This window comes from Xyrauchen texanus, chromosome 34 (genome assembly GCF_025860055.1).
Source record: "Xyrauchen texanus isolate HMW12.3.18 chromosome 34, RBS_HiC_50CHRs, whole genome shotgun sequence".
In the NCBI taxonomy this organism is placed as follows: Eukaryota; Metazoa; Chordata; class Actinopteri; order Cypriniformes; family Catostomidae; genus Xyrauchen; species Xyrauchen texanus.
Genome location: NC_068309.1, coordinates 16,640,530 through 16,663,350, shown reverse-complemented (window position 1 = coordinate 16,663,350; position 22,821 = coordinate 16,640,530). Strand labels below are relative to the sequence as shown.

Sequence of the window (22,821 nt, the reverse complement as noted above, 5' to 3'; positions counted from 1 at the left end):
TCACAAATGCTTTGCTGCATACCTCGGTTGTAACGAGTGGTTATTTCAGGCAAAGTTGCTCTTCTATCAGCTTGAATCAGTCGGCCCATTCTCCTCTGACCTCTAGCATCAACAAGGCATTTTTGCCCACAGGACTGCCGCGATACTGGATGTTTTTCCCTTTTCACACCATTCTTTGTAAACCCTAGAAATGGTTGTGCGTGAAAATCCCAGTAACTGAGCAGATTGTGAAATACTCAGACCGCCCGCCTGGCACCAACAACCATGCCACACTTAAAATTGCTTAAATCACCTTTCTTTCCCATTCTGACATTCAGTTTGGAGTTCAGGAGATTGTCTTGACCAGGACCACACTAAATGCATTGAAGCAACTGCCATGTGATGTGTTGATTAGATAATTGCATTAATGGGAAATTGAACAGGTGTTCCTAATAATCCTTTAGGTAAGTGTATATATATATATATATATATATATATATATATATATATATATTTTATCATTCAGTAAAAAATTATTGGTCATGATTTGAACATACAGAAGGAAATAATAATAATATATACACACACACACACACACACACACACACACACACACACACACACACACACACACACAGCGTGTTTTGAAAAAAATTAGAAATAAATCAAAACTATGTTAAATTTAAGCATCTTCAAAGTGGCCACACTTTGCCTAGATTTGCAAAAATGTACTCTTGGCATTTTCTCAACCAATTTCTAGAGGTATCACCCTGGGATGCTTTTTAAACAGCATTGAAGGTGTTCCCATCTATATGCTGGCACTTAGTGGCTTCTTTTCTTAATTATTCGGTCCAAGCCATCAATTTCAAAAACGTTTTTATTTTTTATTATTAGTATTTTTTAAACAAAAAATGTAATACAATTTTAGTATATATATATATATATATAATTTTGTGATGTGGTGCCCTGGGCACATGCCCAGTTGATCCTATTTTAATATAATTTATTTTAAGTTTATTTTCACTTAAAACACTGTTGAAATAATCCATTTAAATTTTTCAATTTAAAGGATAATTTTCATTAAAAAAAAATTACATTGAAAAATTAAGCTACCTTTTTTATCGACATAATTTTGTAATAATGTTAATAATTTACAATTACTGATAGAAGAATATACATTCACTAAGCACTTTATTAGGAAGACCTGTACATCTACTTATTCATGAGATTATCTAATCAGCCAATGGTGTGGCAGCAGTGCAATGCATAGAATCATGCAGATAAGTGTCAGGAGCTTCAGTAAATGTTCACATCAACCATCAGAATGGAGAAAAATGTGATCTCAGTTATTTCGACCATGGCATGATTGTTGGTGCCAGATGGGTTGGTTTGAATATTTCTGTAACTGATGATCTCCTGGGATTTTCACACACAACAGTCTCTAGAGTTTACTCAGAATGGAGCCAAAACAAAAAACATCCAATGAGCAGAAGTTCTGCAGACAGAAATGTCTTGTTGATGAGAGAGGTCAATGGAGAATGGCCAGACTGGTTCGAGCTGACATAACGGCTACGGTAACTCAGATAACCACTCTGTACAATTGTAGTGAGCAGAATAGCATCTCAGAATGCACAACACGTCGGACATTGAGGCGGATGGTCTACAACAGTAGAAGACCACATTGGACAATTTATTTGAACCATAGTGTTCCTAATAAAGTCCTCAGTGAGTGTTTGTTGAAAAAACAGAGAGAGGACAAAGTGCTTACAACAATGACAAATTGATTTACTCATTTTGTAAATTTATTCAAGCTGTTCCAGCAAGTGTATTTACAAACAATGTATTTGAAGATATAAAAACGTGTCATATCATAATGCAAGTCAGCACTGTACTGTCAGAGACGTCACAGCAAATATCTAATATTCAGGCAACACAGCCAATAAGCTAAAGAAAATTTTGATATAAACATCAGTCTTCACAGCTGTATGACAGAGCAAGTGTGCTGTGGATTAACACTGATTAAATTTTTCTGGGACAAAAAAGATTAGGTGAGAAAATGTAGGAACACAAATGCCTTATGATGAAATGCCCAATAAGACAAGAGCTGAATGAAACATGTTGGCATTTCATTGTCATTCCTTTGACTCATACGAAAAAGAACTAATGGAAATTGTGGTACCACTTTGAAACAAACAGAATATGGACAAGAAAATACATGGCAGTCATTTTACAAAAATACTGTTTCCTTAATTAAGTCTAATTAATTTGTCCTCCATGGTTTGTAACTGTGACAGTAAATGGACATCAACAATTCTTCTGGCATTTGGAGCTTTACACATTTTTTTGTAGTGTTTAAATTGTTTTATTTAAGTAATAATAGTACATTGGTGGTTTTCAGGATGTAACCGCACACCCTCCCTATAGTTTTAACAAACATTTAAAAACTTGATTGTAACTCATAATAAAAAAATAAAAAACGAAAGTAATATGCTTGCAGAGTATTAGCAGATAAAAAAGTGTATTTGATATCATGGTTCATTTACTGCATTATTTCTTAATGTCTAATTTATCTCTTAATTATCTTAATCTCCACACAATATTGTTTGCTCGACAATTTATGAATACATAGCATCCTTAAGACACATGTGCTCTTGTGTCACCTGTTTAAAAAGAACCCAAATAGCTAATCTGTGTGAGCAAAATGCTCCATCAAGGAATCCAAGTCAGACTCCAAACACAGCTACATATTGTAACAAATGCTTTCATTGTGTGATTTATGACTTTTCCAGTGGAGACAATTTTCATCAATATATAGATGTGAATGGAAAACCTACTGCAACCAATGACCCTTGCAGTGCATGAAAACCATTCAACCAAACAGTACAGGGACTGGGGCAAATATTTACCCTGTTTTTGTGTCTGTAAAGCCCATTACTATTGATCCCAGCAGGAGATCTCATCTTTCCCCATCTCGAGCCAAGTTCATGAGAGTAATGCTAGCCTGTGGCAGAACTGGACACCGTGCTCCTCCCTTGCTACAGTCGATTTTTTAATTCCAGAAATAACCTACATGAGGCCTCGCAGTATGTGGTCTGCGTGCCAAGCACTTTGGACAACATCAAAGAGCCTATTAAATCACGTCAGGGTGTCAGCTGCCACCAGGGTGGAAGCAACGTTCTGTCAGCGTTCTGCTACTGTTTTAGTAGTTCCTAGATGAGCTTTTAGTTTGCACAGTTCCGGATTAAAAAATAAATAAATAAAAACAAAACAATTACATGGTTGAAATGCATTATGCTCAAAGAAAGCCCACGTGAGAATTGTGTTTTCCGGATATGAGGCAATAATTTAATTACTTTTCATGCTTGCAAAAATTAAACATAATGTGTAAATTAACAATTCTGCTGGCTCATTGTAGACACAATTAAAATGTTAATGCTAATTATTTTGATTACTAAAGGGTAAAAAGACAGTAAACATTTATAATGCAAAACATTTCCCCCACTTCCTCCCTACCCCTGTGACAATGGACCCCTTTAGGGGGACCCTACCATCACTGTGAAGGGTGGCATGGCCCCAGTTGGAAATTATATGGATAGCTAATGGTAACGGTCAAAGATTGTTTTTCCCTGATGTCATTTCAAAAATTGACTTAATTCACTAAAATATTAGCCCAAAATCAGAGGTTATTCTGCAATGTTGCAATGAAAAATGAATCTTAACGAAGAGATAAGTTAACTGAAGTCCTGCTGCAGGTAGGCATTTTGTGTTCCTTTTCTCCCGAATCCCGGCGGATGACTAGCACAACAATGTGTCAAGCGCACAAAGACTGAACAATAAATAAGAAAAAGATGAGTCACCAAAAAAATTAGTATATTCACTCAAACGATTGATCAGTGAGACTCCATATTCTCGAACAAAACATCCATTTTGGCAGCTACACTTAAATTGATCAGTTTACTTCAAGAACACAACATCCGCCTTTCAGTCCCATATCTGTACACAATGTACAAAACGAGTGCTTATCTTTTTTTTTTTTTTAATCTACGAAAACTCTTTAAAAATGTTCACCGTTCACCTGAGAAAGAGTCCACATGGACTCCTCTGGTTTAGATATTAAAACCGTTTTTAATAGGGATGCTATCAGGCAACAATTGTAGTGTACTTGATTTCTAGAAGAGTCAGCCGTTGAGTCCATAGTGACAAAGTAGTTATAATCCTTATATAGGAGTCCTCTTATTGACAAGATCCCTTGGTTGCTCTGTTATAAGACTTCTCTTTTCTGGACAGTAACACTGAAAGCAGTCTTTGTGAAAAGTCATTTTTCTTTCTCTGCCCTCAATTTCTAGGCCCTCTCCGACATTACATAGGGGCGCTCAGTGGACACAAACCTATTTTTATGTGCATGTGTTTTTTTGTGTGTACAAGAGAGGGTTTTGGTGGGGTGGGGCCTCAAATTTTTCATTGAAATCCATCCAGTCGTATCGCTGAGGGATGAGAAACATTTATAAAGACTTGTAGCGTCTTCTTGCGTGAGGAAGTACTTTTCAGTCCAGAAAGAATCTCAAAGGTTTGTTAAAAGTGCTCGTTCCCGAGTCCTCCTCTGTCATGCTTCACATGTGGATACACATACAGGATGCTATAAAGATGAGAGGGAAGCCAAGAGAACCAGTGCTGAAGCCAACAAGGGCCCTACAGTCTCAATGCACCCAACGGAGTTGACATCACCTCGGGATGGCTCAGCAGATTCATGGCTCGTTCCATCTAAATGGAGGAGGAAAGAGGGATTAGTGAGGGTTTATGGAGGTGTACGAAGGAATCTCATGAAACATCTAGACATTACTGATAGTTTTGTATAGGGATGAGCCCTTGACATACAAACCATTATTATTTTCTATCGAGTTAACGTCCCCGTCATTGATCTTGATGACACGGTCATGGCTTTTTTCGCAGTTGTCTGTAGGAGAAACATAAAACAGGGTGTTGTCAGGGTGAGGGTTGTGACATCATCTTTAACTCGTTGCAATTTCACAGCAGTGATGTACGATGCAATTGCAGCCCATGTTTTGTCAGAAGCCATGCCAGGAAAACTCCTGAGGGGCTTGTAAAACTTACTCGAAGGTCTGACGAAAACTTTCAGCCGCAGGCAGCTCCGTCTTCCATTTACACTGACTGGAGATGCTGTGGAAAGATTTTTAGATGGTCAATAGTGGGCCCAATCGATCTGTGCTGCACATTGTTTAATAAATCAGAGTAATCTCTTTTAGCCTTAGATGTATAAGAAACCAGGTGGTTCATCCCACCCAAAAAACACTTTCATGCTGAAAATGAAAATTATAGCTTTCCAAAAAGGTGACAAAACAATATGAGCAAAACGAGGCCCAAGGCCATCAGAATTAGAGATCGACAATATTTTTATGAACAGTACAGATTATCATTTTTTGACTCATTACTGATATGCAGATTTCTGCTTATTGACACAATACAAATTATATTATACTACATTAATAAAAACATAATTTTAATATAATATTACAAATTAGTATAATATATAATATACAGTATATATATATATATATATATATATATATATATATATATATAATGTATTTTAAATACAATAATAATAATTAAACAATTATATAATACTTTATTTAATTATTATATTCAAAATACGTATTACTAATTTGAATATATTACTATTATTATTATTATTAATAGTAATAATAACAATTCATAATTTATTGTTATTTATTTAAATATGAATAATTATTATTATAAAATGTTGTATTATAAATAACGATATTATATATATATATATATATATATATATATATATATATATATATATATATATATATATATATATATAAAATTGCATTATATTAATAATACTAACAATAACACCAATATTAATAATAATAATAGTTGTTATTATTATTCATGTAATAATATTATACATGTGTATTATGTTTTAGGCTCTCTCTATTATGCCTAAAATGTACATGTTTCTCAATTGAAAATTAATGTCTGTTATGTAGGTAGCTGAGTAATTTATGCAAACAATACATCCAATAATAAAACTCTGTAATAAGTAATTCTAAATTCTAAACATCATTGTTTCCCGTTGAACACAGTAATATAATGACATTGTTTGGTTCTGTTCTTTAGAATTTGTCAGTGTACTTGATATGAAAGAATCAATAGGTAGAAACCAATGAAAATCTGTAAATAATAATATACAGTATATATATATATATATATATATATATATATATATATATATATATATATATAAAAAGCTAAAATGCTATTTTACATCTATGTTACCAGGCATGATCATATTATTTTTATCAAGAATATTCACGTTGTATCATAATTTCATTTTTTCTAGTAAAACCTTTGATATTAGGGAAAAAAAATATTCTTGATAATCATTTTTGTATTGTTTTCCTGTAAAAATATCTAGAAATCCTTAAAACAAGATCAATTTCATTAAGATTAGGTTTTTCAGAGAATGTATTTTTAACATGTGTATTTTGTCTTACTGTACTGGAAGAGTTTTTATAGTCAAAACAAGTGAAAAAAACCATTGCTGAAGAAGTAATCCAAAGTAGTTAGAATACGTTACTGACCTTGAGTAATCCAACGGAATACGTTACAAATTACATTTTACAGCATGTATTCTGTAATCTGTAGTGGAATACATTTCAAAAGTAACCCTCCCAACCCTGTACATATACAGCTACAACATTAAAACCACAAGCCTAATATTGTGTAGGTCCCCTCGTGGCGCCAAAACTGCCTCAACCCACATCTCAGAATATCATTATGAGATGCTATTCTTCTCACCACAATTGTACTGAGCAGTTATCGGAGTTACCGTAGACTTTGTCAGTTCAAACTAGTCTGGCCATTCTATGCTGACCTCTTTCTGTTGTGTTTTCATCGGCAGAACTGACCCTCACTGGATGTTTTTTGTTTTTTGCAACATTCTGAGTAAATTCTAGAGACTGTTGTGTGTGAAAATACCAGGAGATCATCAGTTACACAAATACTCAAAGCAGCCATCTGGCACCAACAATCATCCATGCGATTATCTAATCAGCCAATCATGGCATGATTCTTGGTGCCAGACGGGCTGGTTTGAGTATTTCTTTAACTGCTGATCTCCTGGGATTTTTACGCTCAACAGTCTCTAGAGTGTATGGAGAATGCTGCCAACAACAAAAAACTTCCAGTGAGCAGAAGTTCTTTGGACTGAAATGCCGTGTTGATGAGAGAGGTCAACAGAAAATGGCAGGTTCGAACTGACAAAGTCTATGGTAACTCAGATAACCACTCTATACAATTGTGGTGAGAAGAATATCATCTCTGAATGCTATTCTGAGATGCGGGTTGGCGCTGTTTTGGCGGCACAAGGGGGGCCTACACAATATTAGGCAGGTGGTTTTAATGTTGTGGCTGATCGGTGTATATATCAGACTGTATATGTCAAACAATTATTGTTCTATCTCTAATCCGAATAATTTGTTGTGGACAAACTTAGTTTCAATTTATCCTCAAATGTTACATGCTTTAGCAATGTATGGCTGTCTACATACAGTACAAAAGCATAATTTAAATGCTTCCAATGGCACATGACTCTTTGGGATGTACCATTAGCATTCATTTCAGTGCTACACTGAATATGCTGTTTCCCTGTGATCTTACCAATGAGCCATGTTTCTCAATTTGTCCTCTGATTGACAGCCTCGCTCTCCACTGTCCTCTCTTTGTGCAGTACGCAATGAAATCTGCCACTGTCAGGAGCCGAAGCAAATGAGGACCGAGGGGTGAGGGGGTGGAAAAGGCTTGGAATTTTTCATACAGATCACTTTGGATGTAAAGGTGACTAAGTAATGTGCAATGCAATACACTTCAATAAATCCCCTCCTTTAAAGCCTCGATGTAATGAGCATGGCTTGCACAAAATGCAATTTCCATATAGCCAATAAAATATGATCTTGATAATTCAACTGGTGAGGCGCTGCTTTCACTGATGTGCACATGTATTCTACAGTGAATTTTTTCCAAGTAGACAAAAAAAGGGGGGACAGTTGGAAAAGGTAAAACTAATAAACTAATAAATACTTGTGACTAGCCATTAGTGGTGGGATGAGGAATTGTTCTTCACCTTTACATTTGTTTACTGGCAGCTAATATATACTGAACTCTCTGTTTTGGGCACAGACACCTTTAACAGGTTTTACATACTTTTCTGCACTGCAAATTCATGAAAAATCTTCTTACTTTTCTAAGTCTACTGGTCGTGACCTTTCCACAAGCCTCTTAGACGTTGATTGGTCACTACATACATCAACACCTTCTACTTAAAGCTGTATTGGTGGCTAATAACATCAACAGCTGCAAATGACAGATCACAGGCTGAAAGCCACACCTGTCACTAAAAGCTCTGTAATCAGCTGTGATGATACAAATGACTTCTGTTCAGCCTATTGGCCATTTCACCATTGAACTACTGAACTTTACAGTCTCCTCCACTCACAAATCTGTGATATTGGCTTGCCGAAGGAATATACAGTGGCCCCAAAAAGTATCTGAACACTTCCAAAACACTTAAAATGTTTTAAACATCTTTGCATTATATAATAAAATATTAAACCTAGAGGGTTTGATTTTCAAAATATAACACAAGCTCACTTTTAAAGCAAAACAATTAAACGTGACATTTGATAGATTTAAAAATGATACAATTGATATATTGTTCAAACGTATTTCAACACTTTCTGGTTGTCGAACTTAGTGGAAAATGTTCATAGATAATGCGATGAACTGCACCTGTGTTTACTCTGCTTGGACACCTGCGTGAACTAGATGGGAACTGACTTCATACATTTACTTAAAATTATGTACTGTATGAAGAGGGGAGAGGCTGACCACTTGGGTAAAAGTAATTGCTAATTAATGTGAAGTTAGTTCTAAGAAAGCTTCTAGCAGAAAAGATGACACTTGGTTTGATATTTTGAATTTAAGGCAATGACATTCAGACATTTTAAGTGTGACTTAAATGCCCAAAAGTCTCCAAATACTCTATGGTGCCACTATATATCTATTGGCTGGAAGGAATATATATCTGTTTAAGACTTTAAACTGATATGCAAGTGTCAAGAAAACGCTAAAACAGGATTTTTATCTGTTGCCAGTAAAAAAATGAAAAAGAAACAAGAGACTTTAGAAAAGTATTATAACTCTTTTCCTCATTAACTGCTGGCTCATCCCTAAGCTAGTTATCATAATGCACCATGGCCCTTCTAGCATTGACCCCAATGATTCCTGCTGTGTGGGGTCTCCAGCTGCACTTAATCTGCCCGCCATCTCCCCTCTCATCCGTACAACCTCATGACTGCAAGAAGAGGTTGGGTTAAATCAATGTGCTTATATGCTGTCTACACTGACATACTGGGGGTTTATAAAAACTTTTTCATGTCCTGCAAGCATATTTAATTTAATTTGATTTGGATAAAATTGCTTTTGGCTCATTCATCAAGTTTGGTCTAGTTTGGAGCAGAATCCCTGTATTGACTGGAAACTTCAGAAATCGGCTGCACATCGAAACCTTGAACTCGGCATTGAATACTAACGACAATATATAAAGGTTGAGAATGTGTTGGCAAAGGGTGTATTACACTCACTAAGCACTTTACTAGGTGCACTATGACCCTAATAAAGTGACAGAAATGGTCTTCTGCTGTTGTAGAACATCCGCCTCAAGGTTCGACATGTTGTGCATTCTGAGATTCTATTCAGCGCACTACAATTGTACAGAGTGGTTATCTGAGTTACCGTAGCCTTTCTGTCAGCTCCAACCAGTCTGGCCATTCTCTGATGACCTCTCTCATCAACAAGCCATTTCCATTTGCAGAACTACCACTCACTGGATGTTTTTTGTTGTTGCCACCATTCTCTATACACTCTAGAGACAGTTGTTCGTGAAAATCTCAGGAGATCAGCAGTTACAGAAGTATTCAAACCAGCCCGTCTGGTACCAAAAATCATGCCACGGTCCAAATCACTGGGATCACATTTTTTCCCCATTCTGATGGTTGCTGTGAACATTAACGGAAGCTCCTGACTCATATCTGCATGATTTTATGCACTGCACTGCTGCCACTCGATTGGCTGATTAGATAACTGCATGAATAAGGTGTACAGGTGTTCTTAATAAAGTGCTCAGTGAGTGTAAATGCATTATCTTTATAAGGTATGTATGATGCCATGAAATCTTTCCAACAAGAAAAACTATGCTCTAATTTAAAATCTCTAAACAAATCTTTATTTTAATATACATCACAAAAATGTACTTTCTTAATTAGTATTTTTTGCCTTCATTTACAGTTATAATATATAAACCTCCTTAAAACAAATACATTTACTTGAGAAGCAAAACTGCAAAAGATGGTAAGACTTGTTTTAGGACAATATACTGTATCTTATGTGTACATTTTTACCCTATGGAATATATACTGTATGTAGGTAGAGGCATGTATACCCTAACCCTTGCCTTACCTTACTAAATTATCCATGGTTTTACTACATTAACCATAGTATTACCATGGTATTTTGTTGTAAAATCATAGTAACCACAAATTTAAACATGATTACTATATTACCATCATATTTATGTACCAATACCCTGGTTAACTGCATTAAAATTATGGCTTCCACAAAAATACATGATTACTACAATATGGATAGTAAAACCATGGCAAATTTTACCCAGATCAAACCTTTTATTTAACTGTCTGACCATCACTTGTGACAAACTACTGCAAGGAAATCAGAAATATAAATTTTTATTTACTATTATAAGTAGTATTAAAGGAAATATAGAGAGTGAAGACAGGAAACAGAATGGGAAAAAGTGGGACAAAATGTGGAATCGAACCCAGGTCGTCCGCATGAAAATGTGCAACTTGCTACACTGTGTGGCAGGTGCTATTTACACCAAGTGCAAGTAGCCACTCTGATATATAAATACTTTATATAAATATACATGTGGTTTTAAGCAAAATATCGGTGAAAATTTACTGAGCGTTATTCTTAAAACAAGAAAAACAATTCACCAATGGGGTAAGAAAATAAACGTCAATCAAGAAATATTCTCTAAATGCATTTCTTATTATCTCAAACAATTCTGAAGGAAGTTTAGATGTTTTAACTTGAACATACTAATTAAGAGAATCATTTTCATTGTTAGAGACAATAATTAACAGTATCAATTATATCATAACGATTTAATTTGGTGACTTATATGACAACTCTTGTTCTGTCAGTCATCACAATTCTATTGCTGTCAGAATGCGGTGCATAACTTACCTCTCATTGGCAGATATTAAGACTAAACTTCTACACCAACTCTGCTTATTCAAAGACACTCTACACTGTCATGGCCCGAGCTGCTCATATATGTCTCCTTTCCCACACAGCCGACACCAGATCCCTGTGTAGTCATCCACCTGAGCTGCAGGCAGCCAGGGGCAATAAAGCTCCCAGACACCACTATTCCAGCTATGGGTCGAGAGATCAGATGTGTTGTAACTGAGAAGTCTGATAAATGAGGGAATGATTGATTCTACCTCTTTGAGATAAGACTCAAATCTATCTCTTTGCTCGTGCATTCTTGAGTGCTTTGTGAGCGCTTTGTAATGCAGCGAATAATTTTGGCTAAGGTACCGACTAGGCCACTTATAAGAAAACTGCAAAGAATGGAATTTTTATCAAAGCAACACATCATATCTGTGCTTTAAGCATAGTGGGAATGTTTTTGGTTTATCTTACAGTATTATGAAGATGGAGGGACTAGACTACAAATAGCAGTTCTGGTCTTTTGATGTGGGCTCATATGAGACAGTCTGCACTGCCGTTAGCACCGCTCACACAGGAGGGAGAGGTGGACTAAAAACCCTCCCTTGAAATTGGATTTCTATCCTCTGAGATTAAGATCAGACTTCCACATCGGCCATATTGAAAAAACATGCTGCTTTGAGCCGTTTGGGATTCTGAGATCAACTACAGTCATCAGAGCATGTTCACTTTTAACCTATAGGACCGGGCCGTCTGATCCCCCCCGATCGCTTCCTGAGCGGGACGGATTCGCTGACTGACAGCACTGGGACTGCAGGTGTCACACCTCTGCTCTCTCAGTGCGACCCCTCACTCAAAATGTTTAGCCACCACACTAGTTAACAAAGAAATTCTGTCTACCACATTCTGACTGCAAGACATCTTACTAATAAAGACATAGATATAGCGTAACTTGATTTGAAAAATGTACTATTGCAATTAATGTAATTGTTTCTGATATGATCAAGGTTACTGAAAGCTGCAGTCAACTTGAGTTTACATTGTGCAATTAATCTAAAATCCTATGCTTCTTTTCTGTTTCAACAGAAAAGACTAATTGCTGACACATTATTTGTTTTATGTTCCCTTTACTTGTTATTCCGAACAAATGGAGAAACTTCCTCTTCTCTTGAAAGAGAGCCCATAATGGTTGAATCATGAAACTGATTCAGACAGGAAAGAGACCTGTGCGCTATGAAACCTTATTTTCCAACTAGCATTAACTGTAAATCTCTCATAGTACCTGACAGCGCCATCACCTCAGTGAAGATGCTTCCCAACCTATTATTCTTAAAGTCAATTTTACTATGTTGCAATGTCAATGATAGACACCCACATCATGCAAAACATTCTTATCACCTGCTGAGATCTAACCCCTAAATGCCATTTACTGTGCATTCCTATCTCTCTTTTGCTCTCTCTATGTACTTTTATCTCCTTTCTACCACTTTCCCTCTTCCTCATTCTTCCCATCCCCCTTTTCGCATCCCATAAAACATGCCCATTGTTTTAATGCGCTCATGAGATCTGTCAGATCATCAGGTCGGATTCCACTAAATCAAACGCTCCACATCTCCTGCGTGTGCCTGCATAAATGAACCCATCTCAGCCCTTAGCACTCCGAGCAGTTGGACCACTCCTGTGCCTTATTTTGTCTTCCCACTCCCGCCCTGTAGGGATCTGACTCCAGTTGTAAAAACATAGGTTTAGATGCTTGTTTTTAAGAGCCCTCTCACAAGCAAACGAAAGCTGAGACTAGGAGTTTGTAACAAAGACTCTTTAGAGGAAGACCATGAGAGTCATTATGTTTTTCCCTGAGGTTCATGTTTTCCTTGTAGTCTGTTTGCCAAGACTCCTGAAAAACAAAGTTGTACTTGGCAATGACTTCCTTTCCTCCATGCTCGTAATCAGATATATGTCCTAAAAGTATACCGTTAAATTTAGTGCTTGGGTTGCATTACCCAATGTAAGGACACTGATATAACCTTTTCAAGGCAATTTTTTCCCCCACATAAATACTAAAAACCAAATTTACAAATCTATTTAACATGCACAGTATTAGGTTTTGGATACAAAATGCAAAACATCATAACTGCTATCCAAATTACAGCTGGACAAATTAGAGATAGGGATTGTGTATTTTATTGTTTTTAACCGATAGTCACACTTTTCTCCTTTTCTACCAATTGGTTCCTTAATATCAGATCTAACGCTAAATACAGTAGCTCCATTTGTTGGGTCTCTAAAAAATTGCATCCAGAAAAGCCATTATACCACTGTTCATTCATTTTCAATAATACGTGTAGCATTAAAAACATTTAATGAAGTTACCTTTACTCTCTAATCCCTAAAGTTGTCATTAATGAAAACAATCAAGTGTTCCTAATTAAACGGTGCTTGAAATGTCACATTTTGTAATCATAACTCAAATATATACGTTCTTGAAACTTTGAGATCTACTGACTCAAAATTATCAAGTAGAAAATTGTGGCTGTGTGGAACACCTATAAGCCCTTGCGCTTAAATAAATTATGTATGTTTGTTCAAGACAAGTGAACTTACAGAGAAATATAATAAATTGTATTAATAAATGAATATAGTTTTAATTCTTATGACTATTGTTGTTGTTTTGATTTGTGTGAAGTCATCATTAGAATGATTCGCATTTCCTTTGGTGAACTTGGAGCCTGTTAAATTTAAGTCATTCTTCTTTACTAAATTGTACTTTACAAAAGTGCAGATTTATGTGCAGTACTTAAGAGGAACTGAGGAGAATCCAATGTGCCACATGGCTAACCAAGGGTCCATAATTTCCCTTATGCGGTATAAGACGTGCTACAACTCAATTTTAAATAATTACATAAAAACAACAACACTTTAATCACAGATGAGTTTAGTTTAGTTTATTTGTAACTAGTAAACTGTACATAAATAATTAAGTTCACTTTACTTGAGCCAAATAAGTATTTTTACTCATGCAAAACATGCAAACCAATAGCCTTAAAAAATCAGTTCAACCATTTAGATTTTACAGTGTAAAATGTGTTGCAAAAAATACTAATATTAACTCTTGAAACAATGAAAATTATGTTTTTAATTATGTAGTTTAATGTGTATTTAATTTATGAGGCAAAATTAAGAAATACAACAATAATTGCATTTACAGTATATGATAATTGCAATAACTGCAACTGCATGCTAGTTAGACGCTTAAAGGCAATTTGCCAAAAATTTTTAATTATGTCATGATTTACTCACCTTTATGTTGTTCCAAACCATTTTTTACCCATTGTGAAACACAAAAGGAGATGTTAAGCAGAATTTAACAGACTCCATTTACTTCCATTGTGTGGAAAAAAAGATGCAATGGAAGTAAATGGTGACTGAGTCAAACATTCTGTGTAATATCTACCTTTGTATTTCACAGAGGAAAGAAAGTCATATTAAGATTAAACAAATGAGGGTGAGTTACAGAATATTCATTTTTGGTTATTCCTTATTTATAATAATATTGGTTGATCTCAAGTACAAATAGTTAATTTCATACTCACAGATATAGTAGTATTCCCTGCCTGGCCTAAATTCGAATCCCAATGAGAAAGGCGTGAATAGTTGAAACTTCTCGGCAAACTTCAGGGGCCCGTTGGGCGAGTGGGGCCGGTTGCACTCCCAGCGTTTGAAACCCTTGGACGTGTGGTCGCAAGAGCTGTAACCATCATAGTTGACCATGTAGAGGACGTAGTGCTCTGTCCTCTCCTCAGGGACTGTCTCCATGTAGTGGGGACAGTATATGTCCAAATAATCATTAATGCATACGTCAATGTGGTAGTCTCCTCGGTAGAACCTACGATGAGATGGAAAGAGACAGAAAGAAAGAGGCTTTAGTGAATTCACTACAACAAACCACTAGAGGAATGAGAATCTATATGATATGAAATATTAGCAAGGCAGTTATTCTCATTCATATGTTTTACGAGCCATCAAAGATCCTAATTCACAGTCAGGCCACTTCTGGAGGAAGCCACTTATTTAAGGGCAATTACCACAAATGTGAAAGAACTTAAATCATCCAATCTCGGCTCACTAAAGATCACGGGAGAAATTCATAATCATGTCGTTGACATCGATGCTTTAAATGTGCCTGAAAGAATGAATTTTCCATGAGCGAGATATGACAGCTTGAATTATGGCACACTGAGGAATTTTTTGGAGGGAAAAATGTGCATCTCTCATGCCAAACAGCCAACTATTTCAGACTTACATCTTGTTTATTGTGAATTGAGAGGACCTCAAGAGGATCTAACCAAACATGAATGTCAACAGAATGTGCACAAATTCATTTTGACAAGGAAGTAATTTAAAACATATACTCCCCTAGGCTCCATATAAGGTTGGATTTCTGAGGAGTTTAGCGGAGGTGGATACATTCAGGTCAGCCACTAACATGCACAATCTCCCTGGCTGCTGAAAAGACCAGCATAGTTGCTCACCAGCATATGTTGTCTTTTGGATGCTGGTCCCTAGCATAGCAACCAGCTATGCAAGTGTCCCAGCCAGGCTTCTAAACTAGCTGAACCCGCAGGATTTTCTTGGTCAACCAGCTTCATCAGAAAGATCATGCTTGTCTACCAAATAGACCAGCACCAAACCAGCATAAGTCAGTTAGGACCACCACAGAAGATCATGATGGTTTACTGTAAGCTGGTCTTTTCACCAGATGAGCCACCATGACATTTTTTTTCCACCAAGAATGTTCCGATATCACTCCACAAGATTGAGTTCGGTGACGTAAGTAAACGTCATTGCGGTCTAATAATTCGACTTGTAAACATGAAGAAATTAATTGGAATTTTTGGGATGTTGATCAGTAAGTGATGGAGAGGAGCTGGAGCCAGTGGACACCCAGCAGGAACCCTGGGGAGAGCAAGATGAGCTTCCAGGGCTAATGTGAGGTTAGCGTTGCAATCCCGCTGCGGACAGAAGCACAGCTGGGCAAGCTGACACAAAGATTTCCACTCATTATGGACAATAAAAGACTATTGAGAGCAGATGGAGCTCAAAACCTATCAGATTATCATTATGTGGATTTCAAATGCAATGCTGGAATACGGAGCATCCCTGTAGGTTTGGAAGGCCTGGCAGTGGTTTGGTGGTGTGTAAGTGTGTGGATGTGTATCTTCGCTGCTCAATGTCTGCAAACACTTTAGAGCTATTTTGAAAAACTATTGTTTACTACTTTTGGGAGCTATATTCATCTGAATGGAATGCAAAATCTCAGCTGTGAAAAACAGATTTTTTTCCAACGTACTTCCAGAATAATCACACAGTCCAAAGTTTCCAGCCCAAAATTTCCATTTAAAGTTATTTGCGTAACATGTAAATACTTCTTAAAAGTGAGGTGTGTAATTTCTGTACCACTTTCCCCACTTTCAGTCAATGCTGTAATGTTGTAAGTAGGGTTGTGTCAATACGATCCAATATCTATACATCACAATACGTTTTCTCATGATATTGTATTGATACTTTAGAGCCATGTATCAATATTTATATTAAACTATTTGTGCATTCATACCATGTAAACACACGACAAAGTTGGCACACTGTTACTTCCAATTCAATCGTATCTTGAGCTACCAGGTGATACTCAGCCCTAGTTGTAACAGGGTTGCTGCAGAGTATTAAAAAATTACATTTAAGACTTTAAGACCTTTTTCCAAGACCTGAACAAATAAAATGAATACTATATCCCCATACTAAAACAAACCAACACAATCTCAAAATAAATAATGTATCACATACTCTTACTTAAACAAGTTAAGTCAACCTTTATTTATAGAGCACATTTAAAAACAACAGAAGTTGACCCAAAGTGCCTTACAGATCAAACAAACAAAATATATAAAAACTGATTTAAAGACCGATTTAAAATGAAATATAAAACATAATAAAATAAGTAAAAGCATTTAAATACAACATCAGGAATTAATCCACTTCAACCTATTCAATGATCTATTAAAAAAAAAAAAAAAAAAAAAAAAGAACAAAAATACGTTTTTAAAGAAGATTTAAAAATGGCTAGTGATGAAGCTGACCTCACATGGAAAGGGAGAATATTCTAGAGATTAGGACCAATCAGAAAAAAGGCACGGTCACCCTTAGATCTATAGCGGCAACGAGGAACCTTCAATAGAAGTTGATCAGAAGACCTGAGCGCTCTGGTGGGGGAGTAAGGGAAGGTCACTGATATATTGGGGCGTGAGATCATATAGACAAAAATCTAAATTTTAAAATCGACCCCGAGTTACACTGGAAACCAGTGTAGAGATGCAAAAACCGGAGAAATGTGATCCATCTTTCTTGACCCTGTTAAAAGCCTAGCTACTGTGTTTTGAACAAGCTGAAGGCGGAATAATGCAGTTTGGGGCAGACCAATGTACAATGAGTTACAATAGTCTAACCTTGATGTGATAAGTGAGTGGATCACAATTTCCAAGTCTTTATAGGACAGACATTTTTTTATTTTAGCGATTGATCTCAGGTGGAAAAAGCTACCCTTGACAAAAGCACTGATCTGCTTGTTGAAAAGTCTAAAATCACTCCAAGACTCCTCACATGATCTTGTACATTTGACGACAAAGGACCTAACTGGGCAACCAGGCCAGGTAAGTAGGACATGAGGAACCTAAAAATCAGAACTTCGGTTTTGCTTTCATTTATTTGTAAGAAATTGATTGCCAGCCAATGTTTAATATCTTTGAAGCAATTTGGGGCGTTTTCAGACGAACAGTTCTTGTCTACACTCACTGAATTGTCAGCATAACAGTCAGCATAACAGTGTTAAGATATGCTGTACTTATTAAAAATACATCTCAGAGGAAGCATATGCAGTGAAAATAACAAGGGTCCTAAGAGCGACCCTTGAGGAATACCATACTGTAATTGAGTCGAAGCAGGAAAAAAAAACCTAGATTCACAGAAAACGTCCTTTTAAACAGGCAGGGGCACACACTCAACATGGCCTTAACATTGCTTATCACTAAAACAGGGTAGACTATATGCAAGTTTAAAATACTCAATACATGTTTTCCACATGTCACATTAAAACGTCTCGGGTTACATGTGTAACCCTTGTTCCCTGAGAAAGGCGGAACGAGATGTTGCGCTGCTAAGCGCTACGGGGGGAACAGCTTTCGCTGTGAGCCGAGCTGAAATAATGTGTGGAACACGTCAATGAACATTGACCGGAATTTATAGCCTCGGTTGATGTAATCATTAGATGCACCTGAGGCCAGGCTATAAATGTATACGTCACCAGGTGTCGTCAGATACTTCTTTTTGAAGAGCAGTCCTGGGACGTCCCAGTGCGGCAAAGCAGCGCAACATCTCGTTCCGCCTTTTTCAGGGAACAAGGGTTACACATGTAACCCGAGGCGTTCCCTTTACAAAAGGCTTCACTTTGATGTTGCGCTGCTAAGCGCTACGAGGAACATAATACCCACGCCGCCGCACTTGGGGCTGTCCGGACCCCTACGGTTGTGCAGTGTACTCACAAAAACGTGAGAGGTCTCAGACATGAGCTTGAGATGTCGACTCAAGGGCATAAGAGCCCGGAGTAGCATAAACATCTAAACCATTCAATTTTGATGAATGTGTGTGGAGAGGACCAGCCTGCCGCATCACAAACTTGTTCAGGCATGAGCTGAGATGTCGACTCAAGGGCATGAGAGCCCGGAGTGGCAAAACATCCAAACTAAAAAAGTCCAACGAATGTGTGTGGAGGGGACAACCTGCCGCATCACAAACTTGTTTAGGCATGGGCTGAGATGTCAACTCAAGGGCATAAGAGCCCGGAGTAGCAAAGCATCTAGCCCACAAAGTTCGATGAATGTGTGTGAAGAGAACCCTATCGCAACACAAACCTGTCATAAAGACTGATGAATGTGAGCGGAGAGGACCAGCCTGCTGCATCACAAATTTGTCCAGACATGAGCTTGAGATGTCGACTCAAGGGCATAAGAGCCCGGATTGGCAAAACATCCAAACTATAAAAATCTAATGAATGTGTGCGGAGAGGACAACCTGCCGCATCACAAACTTGCTGCAGAGGGAGACCTCTAGCCAAGGTTTTAGAGGAGGAGTGCCCTCTGGTAGAGTGCGCCCTGAAACCTACTGGCGAAGCTGGACCCTGCGCCTCGTAGGCCCGGGCAATAATGAGGATGCCTCTTTGAGGGCACCCGCCCACCAAGCCGTGGCAAACCGCAGTGGCCAAATACAGCCTGGCAGTGGCGAGGCAAGTGCCCGCTGACAGTTCTTTCTACAGAAAATCCAGAACTGAAGCAAACTGGCAGTTAGCTGGTTCTGTAATAAGAACTTTAGCAGAAGGAAACGCATGCAGGCGCATTTGCGTTTCTACGTTCAGCCCCTCCCGAGGGGGGACTGGGCGACTCGGGGAGAAGTAGAGGAGACATTGCGCTATCAACAGAGGCGAAGAGGTCCTCTTCTGCCCTGTAAAATCTACCCAGATCAGTTCCAAGTGGAGGAGCCCTAGCACTTGAAATGCTCTCGATGACCTCAAGGATGAGAAGGTCCTCCCTGTTCGGAATCGCCCAAGGCGAGCCGTCGAGGAGAGGAATTAACTCCGAGAAACATATCCTGTTCGGCCATCGCAGCGCCATTATTAGGAGGCAAGACCCTTGCTGGTGAACATTGCCAAGACTCCCGGGAGCAGAGAAACCGGGGAAGAAACACATACAGACGCATTCTGGGTCATGTATGTGTCTTAACGTCCAGACCCAAGGGGGCTGGGTGATTTCAGGGAGAAGTAGAGGAGACATTGCGCTATTCATAGAAGCAATGAATAGCGCAATGTCTCTTCTGCCCTAAGATCTCACCCAAACTTGTTCCAAGTGGAAAAAGCCCGGCATTTAAAAAGGTCTCGATAACCTCAGGAGAGAGCCCTGTGTCCCTCAGTTGGTACCCTTAGGGGCCAAACATGAAAGATTCCACAATTTGGGGCAGGGATGAAATATTGCCCTGTGCCTGAGATAGAAGATCCTTCCTGTTCGGAATCGCCCAAGGCGAGCCGTCGAGGGAAGAGATTAGCTCCAAGAACCAAGCCCTGTTTGGCCAGCGGTGCTATCAGTAAGAGGCAAAAACCCTTGCTGGCGAACTCTGGGCAACTACTACCTTAGGGTGGAGTTCTTAACTCCCCGTTGGTATTTCCTGTCTGGACCGTAAATCTGCTCCCGTATCACGGGCATCCAGGGATATAACTGACCTGAGTGACAGGAGCTTACCCTGGGCCCTAAGGAGAATCCGGCGTGTCAGAAATACAGCTGACAAGAGCGTGGGTCTCCTTGAAGATTTATGTAAGAGGCTACCGCTGTATTGTCCACCTGCACCAAGACATGGCAGCCTCAGGAGGAGGTATTTCAGGGCCAGAAATACAGCCATCAACCCGAGACAGAGACTGTGACAACCGAGCTGATGACCCTCCTATCCCCTTAAGCTGGGCGACCACTTAAGGCCGCTACCCGCTCATCAGGGAGGCGTCTGTCGATTAGCAGTCTGCGACAAGAGCAGCACCTAGAGTGGGACCCAAGGCAGAAAACCGGGGTCTGAACCACATAGGAAGGGAGCGAAGCCTGAGTAGCGTAACCCTATTTAGCCCAGGGGTTTTGACCCTTGGAAGAAATCCCTGGCTTTTGGCCACAACAAAAGCGGTCTCATGAGCAGAAGGTCCAGAGGGATCACCGTGGGCGCGTTAAGCCCTGAGACCTGGAAATCGTTGGTACTGATAACAGTGCAACCTTGACCTAGCTTGACTTTGCTCAGGGTGATCTGAATGGACTCAATCCTAGCGGGAGACAGTTGTGCCAGCATTGAGATTGAACTCCATACGATGCCCCGATAGACAGTGTTCTGAGTGGGAGAGAGGCGGCTTTTCTTGGCATTGAGCCTCAACCCCAGAGAAACAGATGAGCTAAGGCGATGTCCCTGTGCTGAACTGCCAGTTCCTGGAACTGCGCTAGGATCAGCCAGTTGTCTATGTAATTCAGAATGCAGATGCCCCGAGTCGCAAGGAGCCAGGCTACATCATGCATTGTGAATGTGCGGGTAAAAAGGGCTAGGCTGAGTGAAAGAAACTGACCCTGGAAGACTTAGCCCCGGAAGTGAACCTCAGGAACTTTCCATGTTGTGGCAGAACTTCTAAATGAAGTATAGAAGTGCGTCATAAGATCGATGGTGACCAGCCAAACGAGTTGTAGGGCTTGAGACACGACCGTCTTGACAGGCATCATCTTGGACTTGAACACCCACGGGTAGTTCAAGCTTTAAGATCTAAGCCAGACACCACCCCTCACCCTCCATGGGAAACGGGAAATATTTAGTGTAATAACCTAACTCTCTCTTTGGAAGGGGAACACACACCATGGCCCCTTTAACCAGGAGATTGAGTTATTTATTTTTTTTTTACAAAAAAGAAATCCGGTTTACGGTAGTGAGAACACGCCGTTGAAACACGGAAAAGCGGCGAGAGAATTAAATCCTGACGCCCTTATAAGACCCACAGAAAAGAACATATCCGGCAGAAGTTTCCACGCTGCCAGGATCTCTGAGATGGGTATTATATTTTAACACTTCCTGTTGAGGGGTTGTCGGGTGTTTCGCGTCCTGAATAAAATGCAGGAACAGCGAAAACACCCGATTTTGACGAAGCCTCTGCAACCCGAAACACCAAGAGGTGGCGGGAATGGAGGGGCTCGAAGGGGTACGGGAGGGGTGAAGTGAAGCACGCGCCCGTCCGAGGGAGCTACCCCTAATCTAGGCGCAAGACCATCAGGGTTTTCTCTTACTAGAATTTATAGTCCTGAGGTCTTGCTTGAGGGCTGGCGAGGCGGCGAGACTGTCCCCAATCCCTGGGAGGAGGAGCACGACTCGCCACGCTTTGCTTTTGAGCCTCCCTTCAGTCAGGACCGAGGTGGGTCTGAGGCTTGCTTGTCAGCGCAGAACCCACACTCAGGTCGTCCAGGAGGTCAGCCTGGTACGCCTGAAAAACAGCATAGTGTGCAGAGCAGCACCAGCCTGACCTGCTGCTTGATAAGCCCTTCCCACTAAAGTGGAGGTTGTCCTACAAGGCTTTGAGGGAGAGAGGGCTTCTAAGTGACGATGCCGAGCCCGGCAGAGATAGCCCTCAAGCGTCTCTTCGACCGGCGGCATCACTGAATACCCCGTGCCTCAGCACCCACGATAGTCGAATATAATGACGTCGAGGGTATGTGAACACGGGAAGAAAATATATATATATTTTATTTATTTATTTTTTTTTTTTAGGGGTTCTCCATGAGAGAAAAAGCTCTTCATGGAGGTTATCAAAGAAAGGGAAGGGACCCATGAGGCGTTCCCTTTCTTAGACTGGAAGATAAAATCTATCCCCTA

At 39.0% G+C, this 22,821-nt stretch overlaps 1 protein-coding gene across 1 annotated transcript in view; it reads right to left on the bottom strand.

Moving 5' to 3' along the window:
* Positions 1 to 1,775: 1,775 nt before the first annotated feature.
* Positions 1,776 to 22,821, bottom strand: part of LOC127627321 (ephrin-A5-like) — a 72,529-nt gene continuing 51,483 nt past the window's right edge. Inside the window, exons 2-5 of the mRNA XM_052103668.1 lie at positions 14,934 to 15,226; positions 5,092 to 5,157; positions 4,859 to 4,933; positions 1,776 to 4,740 (exon numbers count right to left, since the gene is read on the bottom strand). Coding sequence (XP_051959628.1) covers positions 4,616 to 4,740; positions 4,859 to 4,933; positions 5,092 to 5,157; positions 14,934 to 15,226 — 559 coding nt within the window. The 3' untranslated portion in view covers positions 1,776 to 4,615. The remainder of the gene's footprint in view (positions 4,741 to 4,858; positions 4,934 to 5,091; positions 5,158 to 14,933; positions 15,227 to 22,821) is intronic.